This window comes from Grammomys surdaster, unplaced genomic scaffold (assembly GCF_004785775.1).
Source record: "Grammomys surdaster isolate TR1022 unplaced genomic scaffold, NIH_TR_1.0 125849, whole genome shotgun sequence".
NCBI classification, from domain to species: domain Eukaryota; kingdom Metazoa; phylum Chordata; class Mammalia; order Rodentia; family Muridae; genus Grammomys; species Grammomys surdaster.
In genome coordinates this window covers 1,691,986-1,718,700 of record NW_021620675.1, presented here as the reverse complement: position 1 = coordinate 1,718,700, position 26,715 = coordinate 1,691,986, and the positions used below count along the sequence as shown (strand labels likewise).

General features: G+C 41.2%; 1 protein-coding gene across 2 annotated transcripts; it reads right to left on the bottom strand.

Annotated features, from left to right (window-relative positions):
* Prpf3 (pre-mRNA processing factor 3) lies at positions 1 to 24,966 on the bottom strand. 2 transcript variants are annotated; one of them, XM_028789750.1, is made up of 17 exons: positions 24,841 to 24,966; positions 22,263 to 22,454; positions 20,011 to 20,141; positions 18,141 to 18,236; positions 17,355 to 17,501; positions 15,924 to 16,007; positions 15,535 to 15,755; positions 13,277 to 13,583; positions 12,565 to 12,731; positions 9,388 to 9,467; positions 5,765 to 5,908; positions 5,047 to 5,146; positions 4,757 to 4,870; positions 3,450 to 3,568; positions 3,233 to 3,316; positions 1,858 to 1,919; positions 1 to 350 (listed from the first exon to the last, which is right to left on the bottom strand). In XM_028789750.1, the coding sequence occupies exons 5-17, from the start codon at positions 17,370 to 17,372 to the stop codon at positions 204 to 206; spliced, it is 1,647 nt and encodes a 548-aa protein (XP_028645583.1). In that variant the 5' UTR covers positions 17,373 to 17,501; positions 18,141 to 18,236; positions 20,011 to 20,141; positions 22,263 to 22,454; positions 24,841 to 24,966; the 3' UTR covers positions 1 to 203. The 2 variants fall into 2 exon arrangements, with proteins under 2 accessions (XP_028645583.1, XP_028645582.1); XM_028789749.1 differs by lacking the exon at positions 18,141 to 18,236 and having other exon boundaries at positions 24,841 to 24,959.
* Positions 24,967 to 26,715: the final 1,749 nt, after the last annotated feature.

The following is a 26,715-nucleotide window of genomic DNA, read 5'->3' as shown; positions in this document are numbered from 1 at the left end:
TAATTTTAAAAATAACTCTTTAATCATATGCACATACAGGTTGAAGGGTAGCATCAGGCTGACTGGGTGAACTTGGCAGTCTCTTTGCCCTGGAATCAGCCTGGCACAGTTCCGAGATCACACGCACGGTGGGGTAAGGTTGGGAAGTAGAGTGAGAAGACGGAAGAAACAAAGGCAAATAAGACACAAGGCTAGCAGCAGTCTCAGTCGGTAGACTCCAGCACAGATTCACTCAGTGCAAGGTCCCAGTAGTGCTCAGCCCCATGCTTTTTGAAATGCTCGCGAGCCATGTTCTCTGTAGGGCACTGTTTAAACTTCATCTCTCCAAAGCTCCGGTCTTTGGCTGTACCCTAGGTAAGAAGCCAAAGTTGTACTTATTTATGTATTTAAAAAGAATAACTTGCTATTTAGCCTTCACTCCTTTTGAATTAGAACTCCTTCCTCAGTATCTTAATGTACCACCATGCCCTGGAGACAGAATTGTAATCAGCTTTCTAACTCACCCCTAGCCAGTGCTGGGAGCTGAACCAGAGCCTCATTCATGTCAGGCCAGCACTCTGACACCACAACTTACTTCGACAAGACATAACACTCTTTTAAAAGACTAATAACATTTGTGCAGCAACATCCCTAGCTGAAATGTGATTCTATGACAAACTAATTATAACCCTACATCTTACATATTTGCATGATTATATATAAGGGGTTCTTTTTTTTTTTTTTTGGTTTTGTTTTGTCCCCTGATTCTGTTTTAAATGGAACCACAGACATAAATAACTTTTTTTCTCCCAAGTACTGGGGATCAAACCTATAGTGCCAGGTATGTAAGGAAAACACTCCCTGCTGGCTGGTGGTGGCACACGCCTTTAATCCCAGCACTTGGGAGGCAGAGGCAGGTAGATTTCTGAGTTCGAGGCCAGCCTGGTCTACAGAGTGAGTTCCAGGACAGCCAGGGCTACACAGAGAAACCCTGTCTCGAAAAACCAAAAAGAAAAAAAGAATAAAAGAAAAAAAAAGAAAAAGAAAAACACTCTACACTGAGTAACAGCATCAGGCTTAAGAAGTCTTTTTTTTTTTAGATTAAGATTAAGATGGCTCAGGAATTAAGAGCAACTACTACTGTTCTTACAGAGGACCCAGGTTGGTTCTAAGCACCTACATGGTGACTCACAACCATCTGTACCAGTTCTGAGGGATCTGACACCCTCTTCTGGCTTCTATGAGCATTAAGGCATGTATGTGATGTAGATACATATATACATGCAAGCAAAGCACTCAAACACAAAAATCTTTTAAAAATTGAATAAAAATGTGTTCATGTGAGTGCAGGTATCTGTCAAGGCCACGGGGTCAGATCCCCTAGTACTGGAGTTTCAGGAAGTAAGCTCTGCCAGACTGAGTAAGGGAGTTGAACTTGGGCCTGCTCTAATGCAGTCTCAACACCACCAACACATCAGGTAGATCAAATAACACCCATATTTTATAGATAAGGCAATGAAATGCAACAATGTCTAGTTTGGATCAAATCGCTGACTGTCCTATTTTGCTGCAGAGCTGAGGACCAAGCTCAGATTCTAGCTCAAGTTAGATAAGCACTCATCACCAGGCTCCACCCACGCACCCACCATCAGACTCTTCCATCTACTAGTGCATGCTTTACTGTCCCCAGAGCAAAACCACGTCATTCACTCCCCTCTCCCATCAGGCCTGGAAATAGTAACTTCCAGTTGGGAATGTGTACTAATACCACTATTTCCCATACACTTTCCAGTTGGTGTATTCTAAAGACCAGTTTCTAAAGCTCGCTCTAAGCATCCCAGCTAGCTTTCCACTGCAGCATCTCACACGGACACTGACCTCCCACACTAGGACACACTTGTTAGTCTTCTTCACAGCTTCTTCATCAGATTCCTCATCATCTGGAAAAGACAAAACAAGCTCAATATTTGTTTTATTTTTTTAGACAAGTTCTCACTACATAGACCAGGCTGACCTCCAACTTTGCAAAATCTGTCTACCTTCACCTCCCAAGTGCTGGGTTAATGACACATGCCACAAAAACAAACACCCATGTGTTTATTGATTGATTGAGACAGGGCTTTACCCTGTGCCTAGCTTCAATGTGAGACCATCCTCCTGACTCAGCCTCCTGAGAGTGGGGATTACAAGCTTCAGTAACCATGACCCACTAAATCTATCTTTTCTTCCTTTACCTGTGCCCCATACCTTGTCCCTCAGTGTCCAGGATCTTGAACATGACACATGCTTAACTACTAAACTCTAATGCTAGCTGCAAAGTTATCTTTCCTGTGGCTGAGCATGGTGGCCTATGCCTTTAATCCTAGCACTTGGCAATCAAAGGAAGGTAGCCCTCTGTTGCGTGTAAAGCCAGCTAGGTCTATAAAATAGTTTCAGATCGGCCAGGGCTACATAGTGAGACCTTGTCTCAAAACAACAAAACTCAAAGTATCCTTTCCTGATTAAAGTAGAAAGCTGTTGTTGATATGAAAAATCTGTTTTTTATACATTCAATACTCTTTTTTTTGGGGGGGGGGTTGAGGAAGATAGGGACTCTGTATACAGTTCATATCTGCTTTAAACTGGCATGTGCCCTCAGTTTGTTTCAAACCCATGATCTTCCCACTTCCATTTTCTGAGTGCTGGGGTTATGGGTGGATATTACTAGTCTGGAATGATTAAAAATAAATACCATTTTTTTTTTTTTGAGACTCATGTGGCCTAGGCTGCTTTAAAATTGCTCCATAGCTCAAGATGACCTCAAACTCCTAGGAGATTACAGGTAGGGATTACAGGTATGAACTACCATATCACAGCTAACAAGAAACTTAACTAAAGAATAATAAAGAATAGATACTGTATACATGAATGCATAGTTTGCTGACTTTAAATATACTTTTGCAACCAGAACTTACAAACAAGACAGAGAGGAAAGCCAGCTGGGAGAAAATCCTGAAAGGATACATATAGCAGTGCTGTCTAAGTCAGCCTAGCTGGGCAGGGTGGCACACATCTTTAATCTCAGCCCTTAGAAAGTACAGGCAGGTGGATCTTATGAATTCAAGGCCAGCCAGTGCCATACAGTGAGACCCTGTCTCACACAAAATAAAACAAAACTAAGTAGTCTGTCTAAAATCCTTGAACACTAGACTATTCCAGGAAGGGCCCCACCTCCCCCAGCTCTCCCATTTAATCCCTTCTAACCCCAATTCACCATCTCCCTTCGTGTTCGATGTCTGCTCATCCCACTTTATCCGATGTAGCATGAGACGCTTAAATTTCTTCTGGGCTTTGGGTCCTGGAAAGAGAATTTTGAGACTTGGAAAGATGACACAGTGGAAAGAACCTCTGAGCCCATCTAATACTCAGATAGTACTGGGAAGGTGAGCTAACCCAGGACCAGAGTACAGACTTGCACTTCCTGCACTCACCCCCTTCCACCACCACCACGTTGACGTCCTTGTGCAGCACCACCACCCCTGTCAGGTACAGCTGCCCAGCGTTGGCCTCAATCTTGAACTTCTTGGCTGGATTGCTCAAATTTCGAACTCTGGAGGAGGAAATGTTAGTTATGTCTTCAGTTTTACCACTAGAAGCTGTCTGAATGGGATGGCAAATACAGAAGATCTAAAAATCAAGAACTCTGGAACAGTTATATTTATATTCTCTTGTAAATACATTTCTATTTTATTTTTTAAAGACAAGGTCTCATTATGTAGTCTGGCTGGCCTGGAACTCATCTCATAGACCAGGCTAGCCTTGAACTCAAGATTTGCCTGCCTCTGCCTCCCAAGTGCTACTGGTCTTATACTTCTTCAAGTAAGTAGTTAGAATTTTCTCTATGAATGAAGAAGGTACTATCATCCAAAAATATCTATTTATAAGCTCAGCGTTCCAGAAGGTAGAAAAGCTTTAAATTCTGTCGCCTCTAGGTGCCTATAGTGTAGAAGTCAGATATTCATAAAACTGCCTAAACAGAGACAGCAAAAACTGTAAACAGTAACTGCCTATAGAAAGTATCTTAAGAGATCAGAGAATAGGGAGAGGACCCTTTCAGAAAGTGCTCCTCTATATTATTAGAATTTGTCTTGTTTTCCAGTTTGGAATAGCCAAAAACTTGCTATGTGGCCCAGGTTAGCCTCAAACTCAGAACTGTTCTGTTCCTCCTACATGCTGGAATTATAGGCATGCACCATCCCATCTGGTCCAAAAATTTTAATCTGAATAGATAGTAGTTTTAGAATAATATGCCACTTCTGATAAAGAACTAGTTAATAGAAATAAGCATATCTAAAAAGTAGAAAGCACATATAAACCTAGAAAAATAAAATGAGAAATTATATTAATACAAAAGTAAAAACTTTATTTCCAGAGTACAAATAAATTCTGGAGTGTGGATCAAAGGCCTATTATTACAGAATATCAGGATAAAGACAGGGTAATAAAAAAATCAGTGCTTTCTGAGAAATGTGGTCTTCATCACAAAAGAATAATGTGGTAGGTATACTTAAGGCCACAGTGACTTTGCCCTAAGCACTGGGAAGACACTGAGAATGTAGGTGCAAGGAGGGCATGATGGACCACACCTTTAATCCCAGAACCAGGGAGGCAGAGGCAGGTAGATCTCTGAGTTTGAAGCTAGCCTGGTCTACTTAGTGAGTTCCAGGATAGCTGGGACTAGGTAGAGAGACACTGTTTCAAAAAAGAAACAGGGACAGCTGCCTATGTGGACACCTACCTATATACAGATATGTGCACCCCCTGTGAAATGTCTTCTTTAAGCTTTTTAATTTTCTTGACCTTTCTCTGTTCTGCTGTAAGTTTTCGGGCAGCGTTGGCCTCTTCATGCGCTCTGTCGTGACAGGAAGGACATCCACAAGTGAGAAAGGCATTGCCGATCAGAGGCAGGGCTAAGGGAAAGAGAGAGCAACAGAGGACTCTCCCCTCCCTCCAATACCAACCCCAGGAGGGTCTGGAAAGGTAGTGTCGTGGGCTCTGCCCTATGCCACCCCAGTACACCCCACTTACTTCTGTCTCTTTGCCATCTGAGCTCTGACATGGGCTTCTACCTTTGTAGGGTCTTGAACTGCTTCTGTTCCTAATACTCGCATTAAATTTGAGATTCTCACTACAATGGAAAGAAAGCAGCAATCAATCTCCTCATCTCCCAAATTACTTCTCTAGCTATGACAGCCTACTATCTATATATGCTATTCTAGGTACATCCTCCAAATCTATATGTAATCATGAAGACAATAGTTGTAGTATTTATGGAGTTTATTTATTTTTAATGCTGATGAATGAGAAATGAGAAATAAGAAATTAAGTTTTATGTTTTTTATAAGTATACTGAATTTTTTAGATAGTTTGAACTCCTATAAAAGTAGAGTTAACCGGATAAGATTTTCAACATAGGAATTATTGTAAAAAGTGAATTTTAGCAGAGATTTGAACTAAACAGAGCTTGAAGAGCAGGGAAAAAAAACAACCATCAACAACAAAAAAATAATTAAAAACAAGCTCTAAATGACTTCTATAATGAATGAATTCTAGAATGTGTTGTTCTGCCATGAGAAAACAGCACAGGTAAAAAGAAATTCTGTAAATGATTCAGAAAAACAAACAAAAATCATCAAAGACATTAAAGTGCCTTTATCAGACAGACAGACAGACAGACAGACAGGCTCGCTCGCTTGCTTGCTCGCTCGCTCGCTCACTCTGTGGTAGCAGGCCAGCAGGCACATACCTTTGGGCTCTGGAGGTGGTGTCAGGCCTAGCCTGACTTTCTCCTGTAGCTCTTTCTGTGCCTCCCGCCTTGTTTGCCTCCGAAGTTTCTTCTGCTCCTTCTTTGTAAGATATACCCCAAGGGTAACTGGTGTATCATTGTCAACTGTCAAAGCATAAATTATGGAGGCGTTTAGGTGAGTATCCATTACTTAGAAAAACTGTAACTAGAATCTGAGGGAGGAGGCTGAGAGATAGTCATGCTTTGTAGCCCAGACTGGCCTTGAACTCGAGGTCCTATTGCTTCCATCTCAAAACTGCTGGAATTCCAGGTATCCACTAACTGTGTTTGACCTATTTGTTATTTTTAAGTGGTGAGAGGGATAACATGATTATTTTTTACTAAGTGAAAGTATTATTGCTCATAAATGTTTTTCTTTTTCCTTTAAGAAGTTGAACACTTTCAGCAAATGCAATGTGCAAATAGCAGCATGGAATAAGAATTTGAGGAAGTAAAAGAATCTAGAATTCCACTCCGGTCCTACTTTCTATACTTTGCTGCTTCCATGGAATCCAATTTGAAATTTTCTAACCTATATAACAATAAATTTTGTGTTTACAATGCAGCTATGCTAACTACTCTATAACCCCTGCCTCAACTTCAATACTAGGAAATGGGGAAAATTCTCTGGAAGGAGCTGGCTGGAGAGATAGCTTGGTGGTGAAGAATACTTATTGCTCTTCCAGAGAACCGGATTCAATTCCAGTATTTACATAGGCAGTTCATAAATGTCTCTAAATTCCAGTTCTAGGAGATCTGACTTCCAAAAGCATCTAGATATGTGTGTGTTTGGCATATACCCATATACATGCACATTGCCCAACTCCCCATAAACACCTAAATAAAAATAAATTATTTAAAAAATTGCACACTGCTCTTGCAGAGGACCCAACTTTGGCTTATAGTACCCACACTGGGTAGCTCACAACCAACCACCTGCAGATCCAGCTTCTGATCACTAAGGGCATCTGTTCATACACACATATATAACCCCCAGACACATACATACATAGATTCTTAGTAATAAACCTTCACTAGCACCTCACTCTAACTGAACCAATGGGCCTGATAGTAAAATAAAACTTAAAAAAAAAAAAATCCGGCCGGGCGGTGGTGGCACACGCCTTTAATCCCAGCACTTGGGAGGCAGAGGCAGGCGGATTTCTGAGTTTGAGAGTTCGAGGCTAGCCTGGTCTACAGAGTTCTAGGACAGCCAAGGCTACACAGAGAAACCCTGTCTCAAAAAACCTAACCAAAAAAAAAAAAAAAAGAAAAATCCCCTATACTTTTAAAGCATGTTTACTTGAAAGTTAAAAAAAAATCCATTTTTTTTTATTCCTGATAGATACTTATGATAGTTAAATAGAATCTAATTAAGCTTAATTCCTGCTTTTAATTTGTATTATGGCTGAATGTCCCTAATCTAAAAACCTAAAATCTGCGATACTCCAAAATCCAAAATGATTTTTTGAACAGGGTCTCATGTATCCTGTCTGGAATTCAGTATGCATTTGAATTCAGTATATGAGGATGACCTTGCACTTCTAATATCCCTGTCTCTATGCTTCTTGAATGCTGACATTAAAAGTATATGGAACCACACTTGGCTTATATAGGGCTGGGATTCAACCTAGGGGTTAATGCATGTTAGACAAGTATTCTATCAACGGAGTTATATTCCCAGTTTCAGAAATCCAGGAAACTTTTCAAATTTACCTTGTTCTGTACATATGGTGTACAGACACGTATGTATATCCATATGCGTGTGCCTGTGTGTGTGTGGACCAGAGGCTAATCGGTGTCTTCCTTGATTGTTCTCCACTTTGTATACTGAGACAGGAGGCTTGCTCTAGGAATTGTCTGTCTCTCACACCTGTGTAGCAAGTGCTTTACCTGATGAGCCACCCCTAGCTCTTGAAATTAAAACCTTTTGACTATTATATTTTCAAATTCCCACGTGAGAAATGCTCAAATGCTATGAAAATGTCTCAAAGACTGAAAAAGCAGCATCTGAAACACTTCTGTCCCAAGCATTTCAGACAAAGGATGTCTGACCTTTATTTCAAGGTCTCAATATATTCTTCTGAACTTTTTGGAATTATGGCCAAGTGAATTTGTCACTATGGTATTATCTCAGTTCATCCTGAGAGAAAGTATTAAAATCCTTTAGGATCTACATATCTCTCTTTTGTTTGTTTTGTTTGTTTGAAACAGGTTTTATGCACCCCAAGTTGGCTTCAAACTTAGAAGTGATTTATCTGTATCAACTTCCTGATGCTAGCATTACCAGACCATGCATCATTATGCCCCGCCAGTAAGCATATAACCTTTAAAGAAGGCATATCAGCTGTTGGATGGGATAATTCTTAAAGTTCTAAGTGACTTACTATGGAAAACAGTCCTACAACTACAACCTCTGCTGTCTCTATCTTAAAGTATATATGGTAGTCAAGAAAGCAAATATTTTTCTCCTTTTGAGATAGTCCTCATTTGTATTCCATGCTACATTGAACCACAGTTCCTCAAAGTGCTAGGGTTACAGACGAAGTAACACAACCAGTTAAACCACCTATCTCTTTTGACCAAACTAACAGACTTTATTATAAAAGAAAATTTAAAAATTTTTTTAAAAAAAAGACTGAATAAAGTCAAAGATCACAAATGGGGGCCAACAACATGTGACTCACATACACATGGGGTGGCCATTTCTAGGAGAATTTTACCAAGAAATTCCGGGTGATTTGCAGAAGTGAGAGAATTACCACACATCTTCCATTTTTTAGTGTCTCAGGCTAGAGACCTTTGTGTTTCCAACAGACTCTTCACTTCACAAACACCCCACCCAGACAAAGGAACAAATAGGCTTACATTTCATAACAAATAGCATAAGTAATACAGTGGCACCTCTGTTGGGTACCCAAAGAGTTAGCTAGAGTTTATTGCTTTACTGCTAACAATGCTAAAGGAAGCCAGGACATGAAAACAACTAAAATAGATGGGGGGTGGGGGGGACAGAGAAGAACTCGCAAGGTGGGCATTCCTTTAATCCCAGCACTCAGGAGGCAGAGGCAGGAGGGTCTCTAAAAATTCCAGCCTGGTCTATAGAGTGAGACCCTTTCTCAAAACAAACAAATAATATACCAAAATAAATAAAAATTAAGAGCAAAAACAAAGTTTTTCGTGGTGGTGAAATTAACATTACAAAAAGTTCTGCTTATAACATCCACAAATTAATGATCTCAATGTTGCCCAGTAGCCACTGGCTAGCTCTACCATTTAACATAATTAAAAATTAAAATACAAAGGGCTGGACAGATGGCTGGACAAAATTGGCTCCTCTTCCAGAGGACCAAGGTTCAATTCCCAGCACCCACATGGCAGCTCAAAACTGTCTGCAATTCTAGTTCTAGGGAATCTGACACCCTCACATAGACATACATGCAGGCAAAACACCAATGCAAATAAAAAATAAATTAAAAAAATAATCACATATGGCTACAGGTTGGAAAGCACAGGCAGAGAGCTCATGCATTCTGTGGCTAATGCTGCATGACAGAACCTTAGTTGGATAATCTGTACATTACCTGGAGGATTAAGCTGGGCTGGATGTTCTACAAGATTTGTGATTCCAAAATAATCTTCTCTCTTGGGATTTTCCTCTGTACTAAAATTGGAGGAAGAAGAAAAAACAAGGTATGTGAGTAGAGATGATACCAAGAATAGCCTAGAAAAGAAACAAAAAGCAAACAAAAAGAACAGCCTAGAAACACACTGAAAAAATATCCATTCTCTATGTGTTCCACTGTATTTATTATGTACTACCTATACCATGAACTTAGGTTACACATCTTACTTTCTTTCTTCTCTTTCTTTCTTTTTCTTCCTTCCTTCCTTCCTCCCTCCCTTCCTTTCTTCATTCCTTCCTTTCTCTCTTCCTTCCCCCCCCTTAAAGATTTATGAGTATGTGAGTACACTGTCACTGTCTTCAGACACACCAGAAGAGGGCATCAGATCCCATTACAGATGGTTGTGAGCCACCATGTGGTTGCTGGGAATTGAACTCAGGACCTCTTGGAAGAGCAGTCAGTGCTTTTAACTGCTGAGCCATCTCTCCAGCCCTATACATAATTTTCAAAACAAAAAAATGGGATCTCATAAAAGTTGCACATGTTGGGGCTGGTGAGATGACTTGGTGGTTAAGAGCACTAGCTGTTCTTCCAGAGGATTCAGGTTCAATTTCCAGCAATCACATGGCAGATCACAGCTGTCTGTAACTCCATTTCTAGGAGATCCACCAAACTCCAGTTCTAGCAGATCCACCATCCTCATACAGACATAGATACGAACCACAAATGTCCATGAAGTGAAACATAAATAAGTAAAAAAAAAAGTTGCATCTCTTCTTTATACTAGCCATTCCCAATCTCAGTATCAGCCTCGATGTCCCTGATAGGCAGCCTATTTTCTTTTTTTGATTAATTTTTATTTTATGTGAACTGGTGCTTTGCCTGCATAGATGTCTGTGTACAGTTGCCAGATTACACCTCACACAAGTTCCTGGAACTGGAGTTAAAAACAATTGTGAGCTGCCATGTGGGTGCTGGGAATTGAGCCTGGGTCCTCTAGAAGCAGTCAGTGCTCTTAACTACTGAGCCATCTCTCCAGCCCCAAATGTATTTTCTGATTAGTAACAATATGTCACCAAGAAACAGGCTGACAAATAAATAGTTTGAAAAGAAAAAAAGGTTATGACACAGGCTCCTAAAGCCATTATCAGAATGAAGACATAGATGCGAAGTTCTCCAATAAAGCTTTTGCCATGTGTATATTGTACATATGTGTGTACGCTTGAGTGGAGGCCAGAGGCTGACACAGAGTGACTTGCTCAACCTTTTTCCACCTTATAGACTGGCCTGCTGGAGGGATCCTCCCATCCCTGTGTTCCCTAGTGCTGGGATTACAGGCCCACACCATTATACCATGCTTCGTATGCACACACCTGTTCTCTCTCTCTCCACACACACACAGGTTGTTTTGTGTTCTCTATGTACTTATGTATGTGTACCATGTGTGTGCCTGGTACTCGCAAAGGTCAGATGAGGGAGTTAGATCCCTGGAACTGGAATTACAGGTGGTCGTAAGTCATCATGTGGATGCTGGGTTAGTTTAATCAAACACTCTTAATTTCCAAGTTCCCATACCTGGCTTTTTAACTATTGAATTCATATCCTAGACTAAACAGCAAGTAGTAGTTTACCAACTGAGCAAACTCAGTTACACTATGCTAATAAAAGTATATTATCATTATTTGACAAATAAAGTAAGAACCTTTGTTCTAGAGATAGGGATATAATTCTGTAGTAAAGCACTTACTTAAATTGCCTAAGGCTCTGAATATTACTAGTATTGCTGATACTTCAAAAAGATGCCAGGAATGGTGGTACACACCTTTAACCCTAGCACCTAGGAGACAGAGACAAGTGGATGTCTTTGAGTTAAAGGACACTCCACTCTACATAGTAAGTTCCAAGCCAGCCACGGCTACATAGTGAGACTCTATATCAAACCTCTCCCTGGAAAACAAAACACAAAAAACCTACCAAAAAAAAAAAAAAAAAAAGAATGAAAAGAAATCAGTTACTAAATAAATCGAGAGGACTAGAGAGATGGCTCAATGGCTAAGAACACTTCTACTAGGCTGGGCATTGGTGTTGAACACCTTTAGTCCCAGTACTCAGAAGGCTGAAGCCAGCCTGGTCTACAAAGTGACAGCCAGGGCTACCCTGAAAAACCCTGTTTCAAAAACCAAAACAACAAAACAAACAAACAAACAAACAAAAAATTAACCAACCAACCAACCAACCAACCAACCAAAACAACCCACTTCTGCTTTTCCAGAGGCCCTGGTTCAGTTCCTAGCACCCACACAATGACTTGTCAATAGGTCTAACTCTAGGTCCAGGATATCTGGCACTCTTTTCTGCCCTCTTCAGGTACTAGGGAAACATGTGGTGCACATCTATACACATGCAGACTATTCATAACATACAAAAAGAACAAATTAAAAAAAGCTGACTATAATGGCATACATCTGAAATTCCAGCATTCTTACAACAAAATAGGAACTGGAAAATGTGAACAGGCTGGCAAGATCCTATGTGTAACACACTGGAGCTAACAAGAGAGACACCCCCACCCCCCATCTCAACAATGCAGAAGGAAAAACTGTCTACTGACCTCTATATGTGGGCACACCTGTACATGTATACACACACATACACACACACACACACACACACAAACACACACACACACACACACACACCTAAATTAAATTTAAAGGGGGAAAAACATATTTTTTTCTTTTTTTGCAGTTCTGGAGATCAAGCCCAAGTGCCTTCTACACACTAGGCACATGTTCAACTACTGAACTAGGTCCCTAGACCTATAAATGAATCTTTATAAACATGTAAAATATATAGAATTCATAGTAAGAAAAAAACCCCATAAAACTCTAAAATATGTCAAGATAAAATAGGTCCTGGGTTCATCCCCCAGCACTGCAAAAATAAAGAAGTAAATATATGTTTTTCAGACTCGCTTTGCTTTATTTGTCTCTGATTTTGGTACACTAACCCCAAAAGCTAAATATAACTCAAGACAGTTTGAAAATATATTTGTGTAGTTATCTATTTCCTTTGCATTTAAAGTGTTATTTGATGTGTATGCAGCACCTTTCTCTTGGTAACTAACGAACTCACAGGTCAAAGCCATTGGGTATGATGTAAGAGTCCCACCACTCAATTTCGGGGATGTCGCCTTCCTTTAGCTCCTTTTTAGGAGCAATGAGGGCAAGTCTAGTTGAAGTATGAATGCCTGTTTTTCTAGCAGCCTGTGAAATCTCTGCTTGCAGCTTCTCCAACTGAGCCTAAAAGCAAGAGCAAACAAGATAGAAAGGTAAGTTGGAGCAAAGGAAAATTGTAGAGTCACAAATTTAACAACAAATTTAACCCTTATTAAATTCTAATACCTAATGCAATGATTCACAACTTCTAAAGGATTTGTGCCTCATTTTTTACTCAGTTTTCTTACTCCCCTACCTCTCGTCTCTCCTTTCACTCAGACTCTGTGTTTGCAGTGGACATACATTAGTGGGATTCTATGAAAACCTCACTTAACTACAGTCAATCCAACTCTCCCAAGCACATAGATTTCCTGTAGTACATTTTAACATCAGGCTTTCGTTCATCAAAAGAAGTCAAGAAATTGGCTTTGAACTGTTTTCTTCAACTGAAGGTCAATGGAAAAATTTCTACACAAACAGAAAGGAGTTAGGAAGAGAAATCTAGTAAATAACAAATATTCTAAGAATACAGATAGCACTTAAACCAGTTACTCATTGTTTTAAATTATGTTTCTCAAAAATATGAACCTAAAAGTGTCTTTGTGTCAGCTTCTTAATTTCTAAATCACCTTTGTCCGTAATCGCTGAGCAATCTTCTCAAATTTGCCCTTGTCATGGAATTTAAAAGTGCGTCTTTGGCGCTGGGAAGGGGCAATTGAGACTCGGGGGTCAAAAAAGGTATTAGATTCCATGTCTTCTGATGGCTTTTCTTTTAGTTGCTGCTTGAACTGTTCCCTCTTCACAGCCCGAATGTTTGCCTTCAGGGTGGGCATTCGATGTGTGAGCTCCACCTCCTTGCCTGTCGCATCCACAGTGCGGCCTTGCTCGTCCAGGATCAGTGGGGTAGGCTTAGTCTGATCTTTTAACTCTACTTTCCTGAAAAAAAAACAAAACATCCCACAAAGAAATAAATCCTACATGGGACACCAAAGCAAGAAAACCCAACAGAAAACAAAGGGAACCAGACTTATCAAAGACAACTGTAAATTAACCTTAGAGAAGGCAATCTCATCAGTGCTTAGTAAAATCTTGATTTAAAAAAAAAAAAACAATCAAAGTAGGGGGACTGAAGAGATGGCTCAGTTAGGAGCGCTGGCTACTCTAGCAGAGGACCTGGGTGTGATTTTCAGCTTCCACTTGGGGCTTACAGCTATGTGTAACTTGAGTTCTAGGGAATCCTATGCCTCTTTTTGACCTCTGAGGACACCATTTACCCATAAGCTATACAGATATACCTGCAGGCAAAATACTTATACACATAAAATAAATAAATCTTGAAATAAAACAAAACAGAAAAAAAACCATTGTAAACTAGTTCCGTTTTTTAGCTAAGAGTTCATATAAAACATCAAACCAGACTAAGGATATATCTCATTCAGTATTAGAGCATTTGTACAGCACATTCAAGTTCATGGGCTCACACAAAAAATATATCAAACCAAGTATTTGGATGCAGGGCATAATCAAATGAAGTTAATTCTAAAATCATATAGTGAAAAATTTGTTCGTCCCCCACCCAACCTTGGTTTTTCGAGATAGGATTTCTCTATATAGCCCTGGCTATCCTAGAGTTCACTATGTAGACCAGACCAACCTCAAACTCAGAGACTTCCCTGCCTCTACCTACTAAATACTGAAATGAAAGGATTGCGCCACCATCACCCAAATTTTTTTCTTTTTTCAAAATTTATTTTCAGGTCCTCCAGAACTAGACTTACAGATGGCTGTTAGCAAACCTGTGGGTGCTGGGAACCAAACCTTGGTCCTCTGGAATAGCAGCAAGTGCTCTTAACTACTAAGCCACCTTTTCACCTCTACCCTCACTCCTGCCTTTTTTTGTTATTTTACGTGCATTGGTGTTTTGCCTACATGTATGCTTATATAAATGCATTGTATCCTACAGAACTGGAGTTACAAACAATTGTGAGCCATCATGTGGATACTAGGAATTGAACCTAAATCCTTTGGAAGAGCAGCCAGTGGTTTAACCATTAAGTCAGCTTTCAGGTCATTCCCCTCCACCCCACCCCTTTTGTGGTAGTTCAAGGGACTGAGACCCCAAGGCCTCTTGCATACTAGCCAGATGTTCTACTATGAGGAAGCATGGGAAACAACTCTATCATCTGCTCCTAAGTTCTTGAATTAGTCTTGGGATGCCAGACCAATCAGGGTCTTGCTATATAGTCCTGGTTGGCCTAGAACTTGCTATGTAGACTAGTCTAGATTCATATTTACCTCACTATTCTTGCTTCTCCGTCCTGAGTAACAGAGTTGCAGACATATGCCACCATGTGCCACCCAAGTCTAACATATGGTCTTGACCAATATTATTTAATGGCTGAAGCTCTTAAGTAATAAGCCCAGAAATCTGATTCCATTCTTATCTCCATTATTAAGTGGAAAATATTATTTTAGTTCTACCAGTCATAAGTAGACAACAAACTCCAATAAAGCCAAAAATAAATGTAACTGAATTTAGACCATATATTAAAAATATGAAACTGTAAGAAATTATTTAATGTTCTTTGAGAAAAAAAAGTCAGTAACAGGCTGGAGAGATGGTTCAGCAGTTAAAAGCACTGACTGCTCTTCCAAAGGTCCTGAGTTCAATTCCCAACAATGACATGGTGGCTCACAACCATCTGTAATGGGATCTGATGCCCTCTCCTGGTGTGTCTGAAGACAGGGACAGTGTACTCACATGCATAAAGTAAGTAAATAAATACATCTTTAAAAAAAAAAAGTCAGTAACATTCAAGTAAATTATCTTTAATTAACTACTCCAGAAATTTTAGAAGTGATAGGGGATTGTGTGAAAGATACTCACGGTGGAGCTATGCCCATGGCATGGAGATTAGCTAGGCCCACCATGTTGGCATTGCCAATAAGCCCTGGCTTCAACGCCAGCTGGGCCTGGATTCGGGCTTGCAGCTCAGCGGCTTTCCTTGCCTTCTCAATGGCATCATTCATAAAGGTAGCGGCCTGGGAGGGCTGAATGGTGTTGCCGATTGGAAGTCGCTCTGGTTGGGAAGAAGAAGGTGTCTTTGGCTATAAGACAGAGATTAAAAGAAATCCGAGAGTGTGAGATAGATGGGCATACAGATACATACATACCATGGCAGATTATGGACAACTGGAGCCCTTGCTGGACTCTCATGTGGATGAGTGACAACACAGTGTGCTAACTCTTCTTTTCAGAGGCATTGGGCACAGTACCTGAGGTGCAGGGGGGCTGATGAAGCTCAGCTGTTTTTTCCTTTCCTCGATTTGTCGTGTTGCTGCCTCCATCATCTGTTTGATCTGTTCTCCAGAGGGAAAAGGTAGAAAAGGTTAATTTCTCCCATAAATGGTCCTAAATGAAAAAGCATTCAGTTCTAGAGACCTAAAAGTTTGTGAATGTCTCCATAATAAATATATAATCTATACCATAGATAAGAAAATTTACTAAAGCCTATATCCTTAAGCACTAGAATTTTTCAATCCTTTCCCCCCAAGTTAGGATTGGTACTATGTGTATATATATAATATATATATATTATATATATTACAGTGACTAAGACTCTGACAATATGAGGTTAGAACTGCACCACACTTTCTGTATGTATTTCTTTGGATAAGGCATTAATACCTTAACCTCTCACAAATCTAAAAGGGGGGAAGCAGTGCATGCACACTTCCTAACAAACTACTACATCAAAGTGGGGCGGGGAGACTGCAGAGACGGTCCAGAGCTGAAGCACCAGCCACTCTTGCACAGGGCCTGAGTTCAGGTCCCAGTATCCACATGGTGGCTCACAACCATCTCTAACCAGTTCTAGGGTATCTGACACTTCTAACTCCACAGGTTCCTGCATGCACATAAAAATTCATATTATGGCCGGGCGGTGGTGGCGCACGCCTTTAATCCCAGCACTTGGGAGGCAGAGGCAGGCGGATTTCTGAGTTCAAGAGTTCGAGGCTAGCCTGGTCTACAGAGTGAGTTCCAGGACAGCCAGGGCTACACAGAGAAACCCTGTCTCGAAAAAACAAAACAAAAAAAAAACAAAAAAACAAAACAAAAAAAACCAAACAAACAAACAAAAAAATTCATATTATGCTTAAAAATCATGGTTATCAGCCAGGCAGGGTAACACACACCTTTAATCTCAGCACTTGGGAAGCAGTAGTAGGCAGATCTTTTAAGTCTCAGGCCAGCCTGGTCTATACATAGTGAATCCCAGGACAGCCAGGGCTAAATAATAAGACCTTGTCTTTAAAACTGTTAATGATCATGCTATCAGCCCCTGAATTCCTACTATAGGTAAGCATGGGCAATGTTGCAGGCATCATTAGAGATGTTTCTATAAACCCCTCGGTATGTCCTAACAAAGAGCAGAAAGAAGCTCTAAGGATATAGTCAAGCTAAGTGCTATCATTTCATTTCATTTTTCCAACAATGATGAGGCAGACAATTGGGCAAATGATGATGTAACACACTAGGTGCTCAATAAATACACTTTCAATAATCCTTAGCTGGGTTACTTCTGGTCAAACCAAGAACTGCTAAAATATAAAGGAAAAATGGTAACATAAACTCAAATCACGATCACTGTGAGCTTGGACCCATTTGCTTCAACTCACAAAATCCCTTTGTTTCTTTTAACTCACCTGGAGCTTCGTTAGCATGCCAGGGCTTTCTGACGGAGGCCCAGGGATCACCTCTGGCTCCTCTTCTACCTCCTCAAAACGGGGTATTCGCCGCTTCTTTACCCCTGATGATTCCTTTGAGATCTCAGAGTCATCACCAAACACCTCCTAAAGGAACCCAAGATGAAAGAAGAATTGTATCCCTCCCTAGGGAAAAAAAGAAGAACCATCCCAACCCCTACCAGCATCCTGTGGTTTTCCCAGGGGAATATGACAATCTTTCAAATAACTACTTGCAAGAAGCAGGGTCTTCTAGATATTCCACCAAGTGGACCATTTCACCCAACTTCATCATTCTCCTACCCCATTCAAGCAAATTTCATTCCCATGTTCTGATAAATGTTCCCATCTCAAGATCTTCGCCAGTGCTACTGCCTACGTTTGTAATGCTCTTCCTCCTTTCCCACAAATCCTGTCTAAAACTCACCTCCTCCAGGAAGTTCTCCTCATTATCTCATCCCACTCTGATCCAACTGTTCTCTCACATCCTCTCAGCACTTAGAGCTCAGCTCGTATTAGGTCACATTCTACTGCTGACACTGTTTGCCAAGGGTTAGGTACTACTTTCTCCCAATTAAAATCTAAGTTCTTCCGGAAAAGAGGCTTGTTCTTTTTTAGTATTCCCCAATAACATTTTCTTCTTATCATACAATGGGAACTCAAATGTTGACTAATTTGCAAAATGAATTTAATAGGACCAAGAGTGGCCAACTGGAAGGGACAATGGGAAAAAGCAAATGTACACACCGGTGGTAGGCTTTGGGTGACATCCCCTCTTCACTAGGAGGGCTCGTGTTTTGCAAGGACATATCCTCAGCCAGGGGCGAGCGCTTCCTGGAACTCCTACAGTTCAAGAAAAAGGACTCTCCCATAATATATTGTGTGGAGTGGGGACTTGAATGGACCAAAAATGGGACCCATATCCCATGCTATCTAGATATCTCCCTCAAGAAACCATTTCTACTATCCCACCCAATGTAGTTAATTCATTCATGGCATGAGCTTGGCGTTTACAGCAGCATGTACTATTGTAAACATAATCTTCACTGTGTTGATCTGTATAGCACGTGGTCTAATCATCTCAAGTTTAACACAGTCTGAAATTCTACAATTGGCTGTAAATTTATACAAAGCTGCTACTCATATTTTGTAACCTGTGACAGACTTATTGCAACTCCTCACTCCTAAGTAGCAGACTGACTTAAGTCAAGGACTAAGTCTCCTTTCTCTGATCACTCTATAATGTTCAAAAAGAAAAAGGGATAGGGATTTCTATTTTTCTTGGTCATAAAGCACAGCTACAGACCCCAAATAGACACTGCTTACTTTTTTGTGTGTATCTCAGGAAAAGCAACTGATATGCAAGGTATCAAAAACACTTTAGAGCTGGGTATGATGACGGTATATGCTCAGAATCTCAGCACTCAGGAGGCTGGGCCAGGAGAACCTGAGCTTGAGGATAACCTGGGCTTGGTAGCAAGATCTGGTCTCAAAAACCCAAACTAGAGCTGGAGAGATGATTTAGAGGTTAAGAGTGAGCACTGTCTTCTAGGGATAAGAGTTTGATCCCAGCAACTATGGAATGGCTCACAACTACTTGTAACTCAAACCCCAGGGGATCCAACACCCTCTTCTGACCTATGTGTGCACCTGTGTGCATACATATAAATATACACAAATAAAAATTTAAAAGTGAGTCTTTAAGAAAGATCCATAAGCAAAAGAAAACTTACTGAAGACCAGACAACCTTATCATGGTGGCACACACATGTAATCCTAGCACTCGGACATCATAGTTCTAGGACAGCCTGAGCTAGCTATATAGTAAGACCTTATCTCAGAATAAACCAACCAAAAATCTAAGAGAGTCAAAGGGAAGTGAGATAGAGAAACTGGTTACGTTAGGGAGCTGAGGTAAGAGAGACTAGCCAATGACACTGCTCATGATAAAGGCCACCACTACATAGCAACCACAGAATTCGCACTTAGTAGAAAAGGGAGTATTTCTAACTCTTTTACTTGGCCCACTCATGGAGACAGTGACCCTCAGTAGAGTGCAGAGCAATGTGGACTATATGGTAGTTGTTTTTAGGCATTTTATCTACAAGTACATTAAACAGAAATCTCTATGAATGAGGAAGAATGAGGTCTACAGTCAGGAAGCAGTGGAGACATTCTGAAGCACGTCTAGGCTTCAAACAGTCCAAGATTCTTGGATCCATCAATTTATAGGTAGTAGTAAGGAGGGAATGGTGAAAATAAAATCACGTGTGAAAAAAAGGACAAAGCTATCAATTACTTCTTTGAACTACTACTTCAAATGAAATTCGCTCATAGACCATGATGATAAAAACCCTACCCCCTACTTTAATGTCTGAGGATCCTTCTAGAACACTGGGTATCCTGTTTTGTTGTTTTGTCTCTATTTATCTGTTGCAGTACTGGACTGAGCCCAGGGCCTCATGCATGTCGGGCAAGCACTCTATGAATGAGCTATATCCCAGCCCCAACACTAAGCGTGCTAACAGCAGGTGCTGAGTGTGAGCCAGGTGAGCTCCGCACACTGCTCACTGCTCCAAACACTCCTGAGCTTAGCAGATAACAAACCATAACCTACCTTTAACTCTCGTTTTCTGCTTCTGTCACTGCTAGACTTGGAATGTCGTGAGCTTCGGCCTTCCTCCACAGCTTCAAACAGCTTATCCACAAATCGGAGAGTGGAATCATCAAGAAAAGGTTTCAGGTGATCTGACAGGAAAAAAAAAAAAAGAGGTCATAGATGAAAAAGGTACAAGTATAGTCTAATACCAGACATGTAATAAACAGCAGGCTAAAAAAAGAGGGGCAAGTTTTTACTTTTTCTTGAGACAGGGTTTCTCTGTGTATCCCTGGCTGTCGTGGAACTCACTCTATAGACCAGACTGGCCTCAAACTCACAGATCTACCTGTCTCTGCCTCCTAAGTGCTGGAATTAAAGGTGTGTGCCACCACTGCCCAGCAGGAAAAAGTCTTTAAAACTTTGTAGGGCACTAGAGATGGTTAAGAACACATACTGCTCTTGCAATGGACCCAAGTTTGATGCCCAGCATCCACAATGAGTGTCTTACAACTGCCTATGACTCTAGCTCCAGGAGAATCTAATCTCTCTGAGAGCACATTCACAGACACACAGATGCATAATTTAAAACCACAAACTACAGGGGCTCAAGAGATGGCCTATTAGTTAAGAGCACTGGCTGCTTCTCCAAGAGGACCTAGGTTTGATTCCCAATACTCACATGAAGGTTCACAACTGTCTTTTGTAACTCCAGTTTCAGGAGATCTGACTCCTTCTAGCTTGTAGGGCATATACATAAATGTAAACAAAACACTCAAAACACATTAAAAAATAAAATAAAAAATAAAAGTAGCCAGGCATAATAATACACATTTTTTTAATCCCAGTACTTAGGAGACAGAGGCCAATTAAGGCTAAATAGTGAAACCCTGTCTTCATAATTAGTAAATAAACATTTTTCTTTGCAGAATTCCCAGTTTCTGATATACTTAATGACCCTGCTATATGAGGTAAAAGGTTCTTTGTATGTGTGTGTGTGGGGGGGGGGGGGGGAGTGAAAAGCAGTATAGCCACTTTTCTTTTTTCTTTTTCCTTTTCTTTTTTTTGTTTTCCGAGACAGGGTTTCTTCTCTGTATAGCCCTGGCTGTCCTGGAACTCACTCTGTAGACCAGGCTGGCCTCGAACTCAGAAATCCGCCTGCCTCTGCCTCCCAAGTGCAGGGACTGCCACTTTTCTTTTGATGCTTAAATTGAACATCAAAGTTTAAAAGAGGGCTGGGAATGTAGCCCTGAGGAAAGATAATTTGCTAGGCAGGTACAAGGGCCTGGGTGCAATCCTTAGAATCTGAAATCTTTAGTTTAAGATAAAATATCACCTTAATTTACACAGAATTATGGAAGAACATCCATAACAAAATCTACCTCCCTGGGCCTTTCACTTATCTTATACTTTCATATTTTGAGATGTTAATCAGAATCAGTCTTTGATTGCAGTGTATTTCCTAAACAAATTTGACTTAGGTGACTTGGTATGGTGACCAAAGATTGTAATTCATAATGTACCACAAATAATAAAAAGAGAGAGAAATTGGTTATTTAAGCTCTTCCCATTGTAACAGAAGAAAAAATAAGGATAGAGGTGTGGCTGAGTTGGTAGAGTGCTTGCCGAGGTCCTGGTTTCCTCTGTCTCCAATCAGTATAAATCAGGTGTGGTACGTGCTTGTGATCTCAGAATTCAGGATGTAGGGCAGCAGTTCTCAACCTTCCTGATGACTCCACCCTTTAATACAGTTCCTCATGTTGTGGTGATCCCCAACCATAAAATTATTTTAATGTTATTTCAAAACTATAATTTTGTTAACAATATGAACCGTAATGTAGATACCTGACATACATAATATTTGATATTCGACCCCTGGTCAAGACCCACACGTCTAGAGTTGCTTATGAAGAGGAAGTAGACTCCTATGTTTTAGGCCATCCTCAGCTAGTGAGTTGGAAGCCAGGCGGGGCTCCATGAGACTCTGTCTTTTAAATAAAAAAGGGGGGTGGGGGGAGTGGTGCACACTTTTAATCCTGGCACTCCGGAGGCAGGTGGATCTCTATAAGTTGCAGGCCAGACACAGACCTTGTCTCAAACAAAACAAAACAAAACAAAACAAAACAAAACAAAACAAATAAACAACAACAAAAGGAGAAGGGGCTAGCCCCACCTTTCCTTTGATGCTCCAAATAGGGACAACCTGGGGAAGTTCAAATCAGTGTTTGGAATCAATATACATGTTACGTCAGAAGAGTCAGAGAGGTACACACCAGCCGCCTTCTTTTTGTCCATGCCTTTCCCCACACAGTTCAACGCCGCTGTGACCACCGTGGGCTCTGAGAAACCCAGCACTCTCTTCACTGTCTTCTCTATCCATGGTTTCAGCTCATCCAGCTCCCGCTTAGACAGTGCCATTTTGGAGGAATGGAGAGTGGGAGCTCAAATGGGACAAAATACTACACCTGAAAGAAACCAAGCAGGAGTCAGAGGAAGGAAAACAGAACAGCCCAGATAATAACACAACAGGAGCACTTTCCCCATTCCTATTTTCAAACCCTAGGCATGTCCTGCACTTCATATGAAGGGGAATACTGTCCCTATAACCAAGCTTCAAAACAGAAGGAAGGGGTCCCATTAGCTTTTTTGAGTTTTGAGATACAGTCTTACAATGTAGCTCATATAGAACTCAACACTTGGCAATCCTGTCTCTACTTGCCCAGTGAGGAATTCTGGGAGCATACCACCATGCCCCACTCATTTGATTTTTTTTTTAAAGATTTATTTATTTTATGTATGTGAGTACACTGTTGCTTTCTTCAGACACACCAGAAGAGGGCATCGGATTCCATTATAGATGGTTGTGAGCCACCGTGTGGTTGCTGGGAATTAAACTCAGGACCTCTGGAAGAGCAGTAAGTGCTCTTAACTGCTGAGCCATCTCTCCAACCCCTCATTTAATGTTTTAATTCTAACTCAGCATCTGTCATCAATGCTATCTAAAGAATAAACAAACTAGGAATAACCTAATCTGAGGAATGGGTTCTAACTTCTGATCCTGTCATACAAAGAATAGGCAAACAGAGCATCTGAAAAGTCAATCTAGAAGTCAATTTTAGCCAGGCAGTAGTGGGGCACGCCTTTAATCCCAGCACTTGGGAGGCAGAAGCAGGCGGAGGCCAGCCTGGTCTACAGAGTGAGTTCCAGGACAGCCAAGGCTACACAGAGAAACCCTGTCTCGAAAAGACTTTTTACTATTTCTTCTACTCTGGAAGGCATTCTCTAACCCAACTTTGACCTAAAACTTTTCTAACAGATACAAATAAGAGGGTTTGTTCAAGTCAGGCCTCCTGTGTTAAGTCTCACAATGCTTAAGAATGCTGCCACATTTCTCTGTAGTTTTATCCATGGTGGTGAGCATTCTACACAATAGAATGATTTTTTATTACTTAATGCAAGTTGGTGAAAAATTTCAACACATTCATGCTTACATTTGGGTAATCTTAAATCTCACAAACATCTTCACCAGCATAAAGATAACTTAGTTTCTGATTTTCTTCCTATGGCTGTATGTCAATCAATTGACTGCACTGACCTCAACTTCCCAGCTGACCCCCTCTTAGCACTGCCATAATCTGGGAATTACTTTCAAGATGTTTAAAAACATCTAAAAGATGCAACCTCAGAATGATCATACAAGCCTGGGATTCCAGCACAAGGGGAATCAGGAGTTCAAGTCCAGCCTTGGCTACAGAGTTCAACATCACTGATGGCTACATGAGACCTTGTCATGAAACAAAAAAGATGCAGTCTAATTAGCTCCTACATTCTTGACAGATTTATCTCTTATAAGATCTATCAACACACAGTATTTAATACATCTGAATGAAGCTGGAAGGCTGTTTCTCAGTGACAAGTTTTATGAATAATCCTGGGATAGCTTTTTTGGGCCATCCTGAGATAGCAGTATACTGCCTATCAAAAAGAAAGTAATCACAGGCACTAAATTGAGAGAAGAAAGCCCACTGAAGAGAGAATATAGTAAGCACCACCATTTATAAGCCCTTAGGCAAGCAAGTTAATTCCCCAGAGCCTCAGGATACTCATCTTAGAAAATGGGAACATCTGACATAACAAACAGTCCATTCAATAAATAGTTAAGTTACTATTACTTACTGAATGTAAGGACACATACAGCAGCGAACAAAACAAGCCACAAATCCTCGTGTTAATGGGACTTACAATCCACTACAATTGAGTAATAGACTAGAAAGTTTAAGCAATTTTCAAAATCCAAAGTAAAAGGTGAAGCATGTTAGCAGATTGGATGTGACCCCAAGCAATATACTAACAAATGGATGTCTTCAAATTCGACCCCAGTGTGCAAGCGAAACAGTCAATGGAGAAGAAAGTTTCAGTCACTAGAGTTGTCACTAACCAAATGTTCAACTATAATAGCGAGGAAGGGTCAGCGTCGGTGGAGGCCTGGGGGTGGAGAGCAAGGGGGGACGGCAGAACGCTGTCTTCTGAATGAGCAGGTAGCAGAATCCCATCTTCCGAAGGAATTCCTTACTTTCTAAGCTACAAGCCGCTGGAACCCCCATGCTCCCGTCTTTACTATCGTTCCAACTGGCCCCCGCCCCACGGAGTCCGACCTAACTCCACACCTCAGAGCAGGTCTGCCCACCCTGCTCCTTCCCGCCCCCGCCCTTTTCCTTCAGCAAGCCCATTCTGACTCCTTCCACCAACAGAGCCAGCGGTTCCTCTCAGCCTGCTTCCCGCCGAGCACTCCCGCCCTGTCCAGCCGCTCGGACCGAAGGCTATCCTCTCGGGCGCGGGGCCACTACTCACCTCACAAACTTCAGCCCCTGAGACGGAGCCCGAACGTTACACCGGAACCGGAAACCTTCCGGTTGCCCTACGGCCCGCCGTCGCTACCGCCACAGCCACCGCCACGCTTAGGTCCCTACAGCACGTGACGAGGGAAGGCGGGACCTCAGCCGCGCAGCCGCGGTATCAAGGTGCCGGCGGCGGGGCGCACGCGCGGCGGGATCCTAAAGCTTAGTCCGCTGAGTCCCCGGAGCAAAGCCAACGCTAGTCCAGTCATTATTACCCGGAGCAGAAATCGGTTGGCAGCACATTCCCTCTGGTCTAGAGTTAGTACGCTAAGATTATTGCTAGAGCTAAAAGCAAGGACGTCCATATTCGTACTCAAAGTGTCCTTTCTAGTAAAAAAAAAAGTTGTGATCCCTAGCATTAGCCTTCCCCCCACCCCTTAACTTTGTCTCCCTAATTTAAAAGCGATACCAGAGACCATGCAATAAAAAAAGAACACAGACTCAGAGCTATCCCCTGGCTTTCCATTCGCCAGTGAAACACCAAGACCTGCCTCACTTCCTAACCTGTGGAGAGTACACTTAGTATTTCGATTGCTTACTCAGCCTCAGAAACCAGACCACTTCTTGCTTGCTGCTTTCCGCCGTGCGTGGCTCTTTACTAAGAAATCTACAAGATTTGCACTCTATTCTGCTTCGTGTTTGTGCTCAAATTAGCCCCAGAGAAACATTTTTGGCCACCCTATTTAATTTTGAGACTTGACAATCTTGATTCCCATTTTCCTTTTTTTTCTTACTGTACTTATAGTATCACCTACCAAATTCATATAAGTTAACTTAGGCTTAGTGCTTGTACTTACAGTAACACACAATTAAATACTTAATAAATACTTGTCTTTCGTGACAAGTTCCCCACTACACCTCCCCCAAATAAAATGTTTGTTTGTTTGTTAAAGAATGGCAATTCCTCTGGGAAAGGTGGGGGGAGTGGATAGAGGTTAGATAAGGGAGATCAAATACAGTTAGGCAAGAGAAAGTACTTCTGATGTTCTACAGCATGTGTCACCATGCCCAACTTTAACTTCATTTTTGTGCTCATGAATATTCATTTTCCTGATACTATTATTTGTTTCATTTGAGACAGGGTCTCACGTAGCCCAGGCTGGCCTTAAACTCACTATGCAGATGACCTTGAACTCCTGACATTCTCATGTCCATGTCTTAAAATACTGAGATTACAGGCCTGAACCACGAAACCAAGATCTCAGGCTGTCCTTTCCCCGTTTGAATAGTTTTGGCAGTCTTTTCAACACTCGGATGAGGGCCTGCTCTGTAGGCAGAGGTGTCTTACAGCCCCAGTTTGATTCCAGGATCCCCTAAGGCTGTAGGAGAAAATTGACTCCTCTGAGTTTTTTTTCAGGACTCCACATATACACAAACACAAATTTTAAAGAAAAAGAAATTTGAGTTGGCAAACCAGAACTTGGGATTCAGCTCAGTAGAATAGTGCTTGCCTAGCATGCTTCAGACCCTGGGTCTGATGTCAGCACTACAATAACATCAACCATCTGACATATATGATTTTATTCTGTACTCTTCTACTCATTCACATCTGTCCCTATCAAAACATCTATATTCCACTTACTCTTCCTGTTACCCCTTTGAAGAAGAGACTCCCATTGGCCCGGCCGCCCCCCCCCGCTCCCTTCTCATGTTGGAGATGGTGTTTTCTCCAAGATAGTCTTTGAGTTCCTGGACTCAGGTAATCTTCATTCTTTATCTTGAGTAGTTAGGACTAAACATGTGTGTGTGTGTGTGTATGTGTGCGTGTATTTGTGTGTGTGTGTATTTTGTGTATTTGTGTGTATTTGTATGTGTGTATTTGTGTGTG

What these genes read in the sequence shown, in the direction of transcription:
- Prpf3 (XM_028789749.1), bottom strand. Translation starts at nt 22,407, where the DNA reads ATGGCACTGTCTAAGCGGGAGCTGGATGAGCTGAAACCATGGATAGAG. An exon ending in CTCAGCGATTACGGACAAAG is followed by an intron (nt 12,732 to 13,276) that starts GTGATTTAGAAA and finishes TCTTGCTTTTAG; the next exon opens with GCTCAGTTGGAGAAGCTGCA. An exon ending in GTGCACATATCTGTATATAG is followed by an intron (nt 3,569 to 4,756) that starts GTAGGTGTCCAC and finishes TTCCTCCTCCAG; the next exon opens with AGTTCGAAATTTGAGCAATC.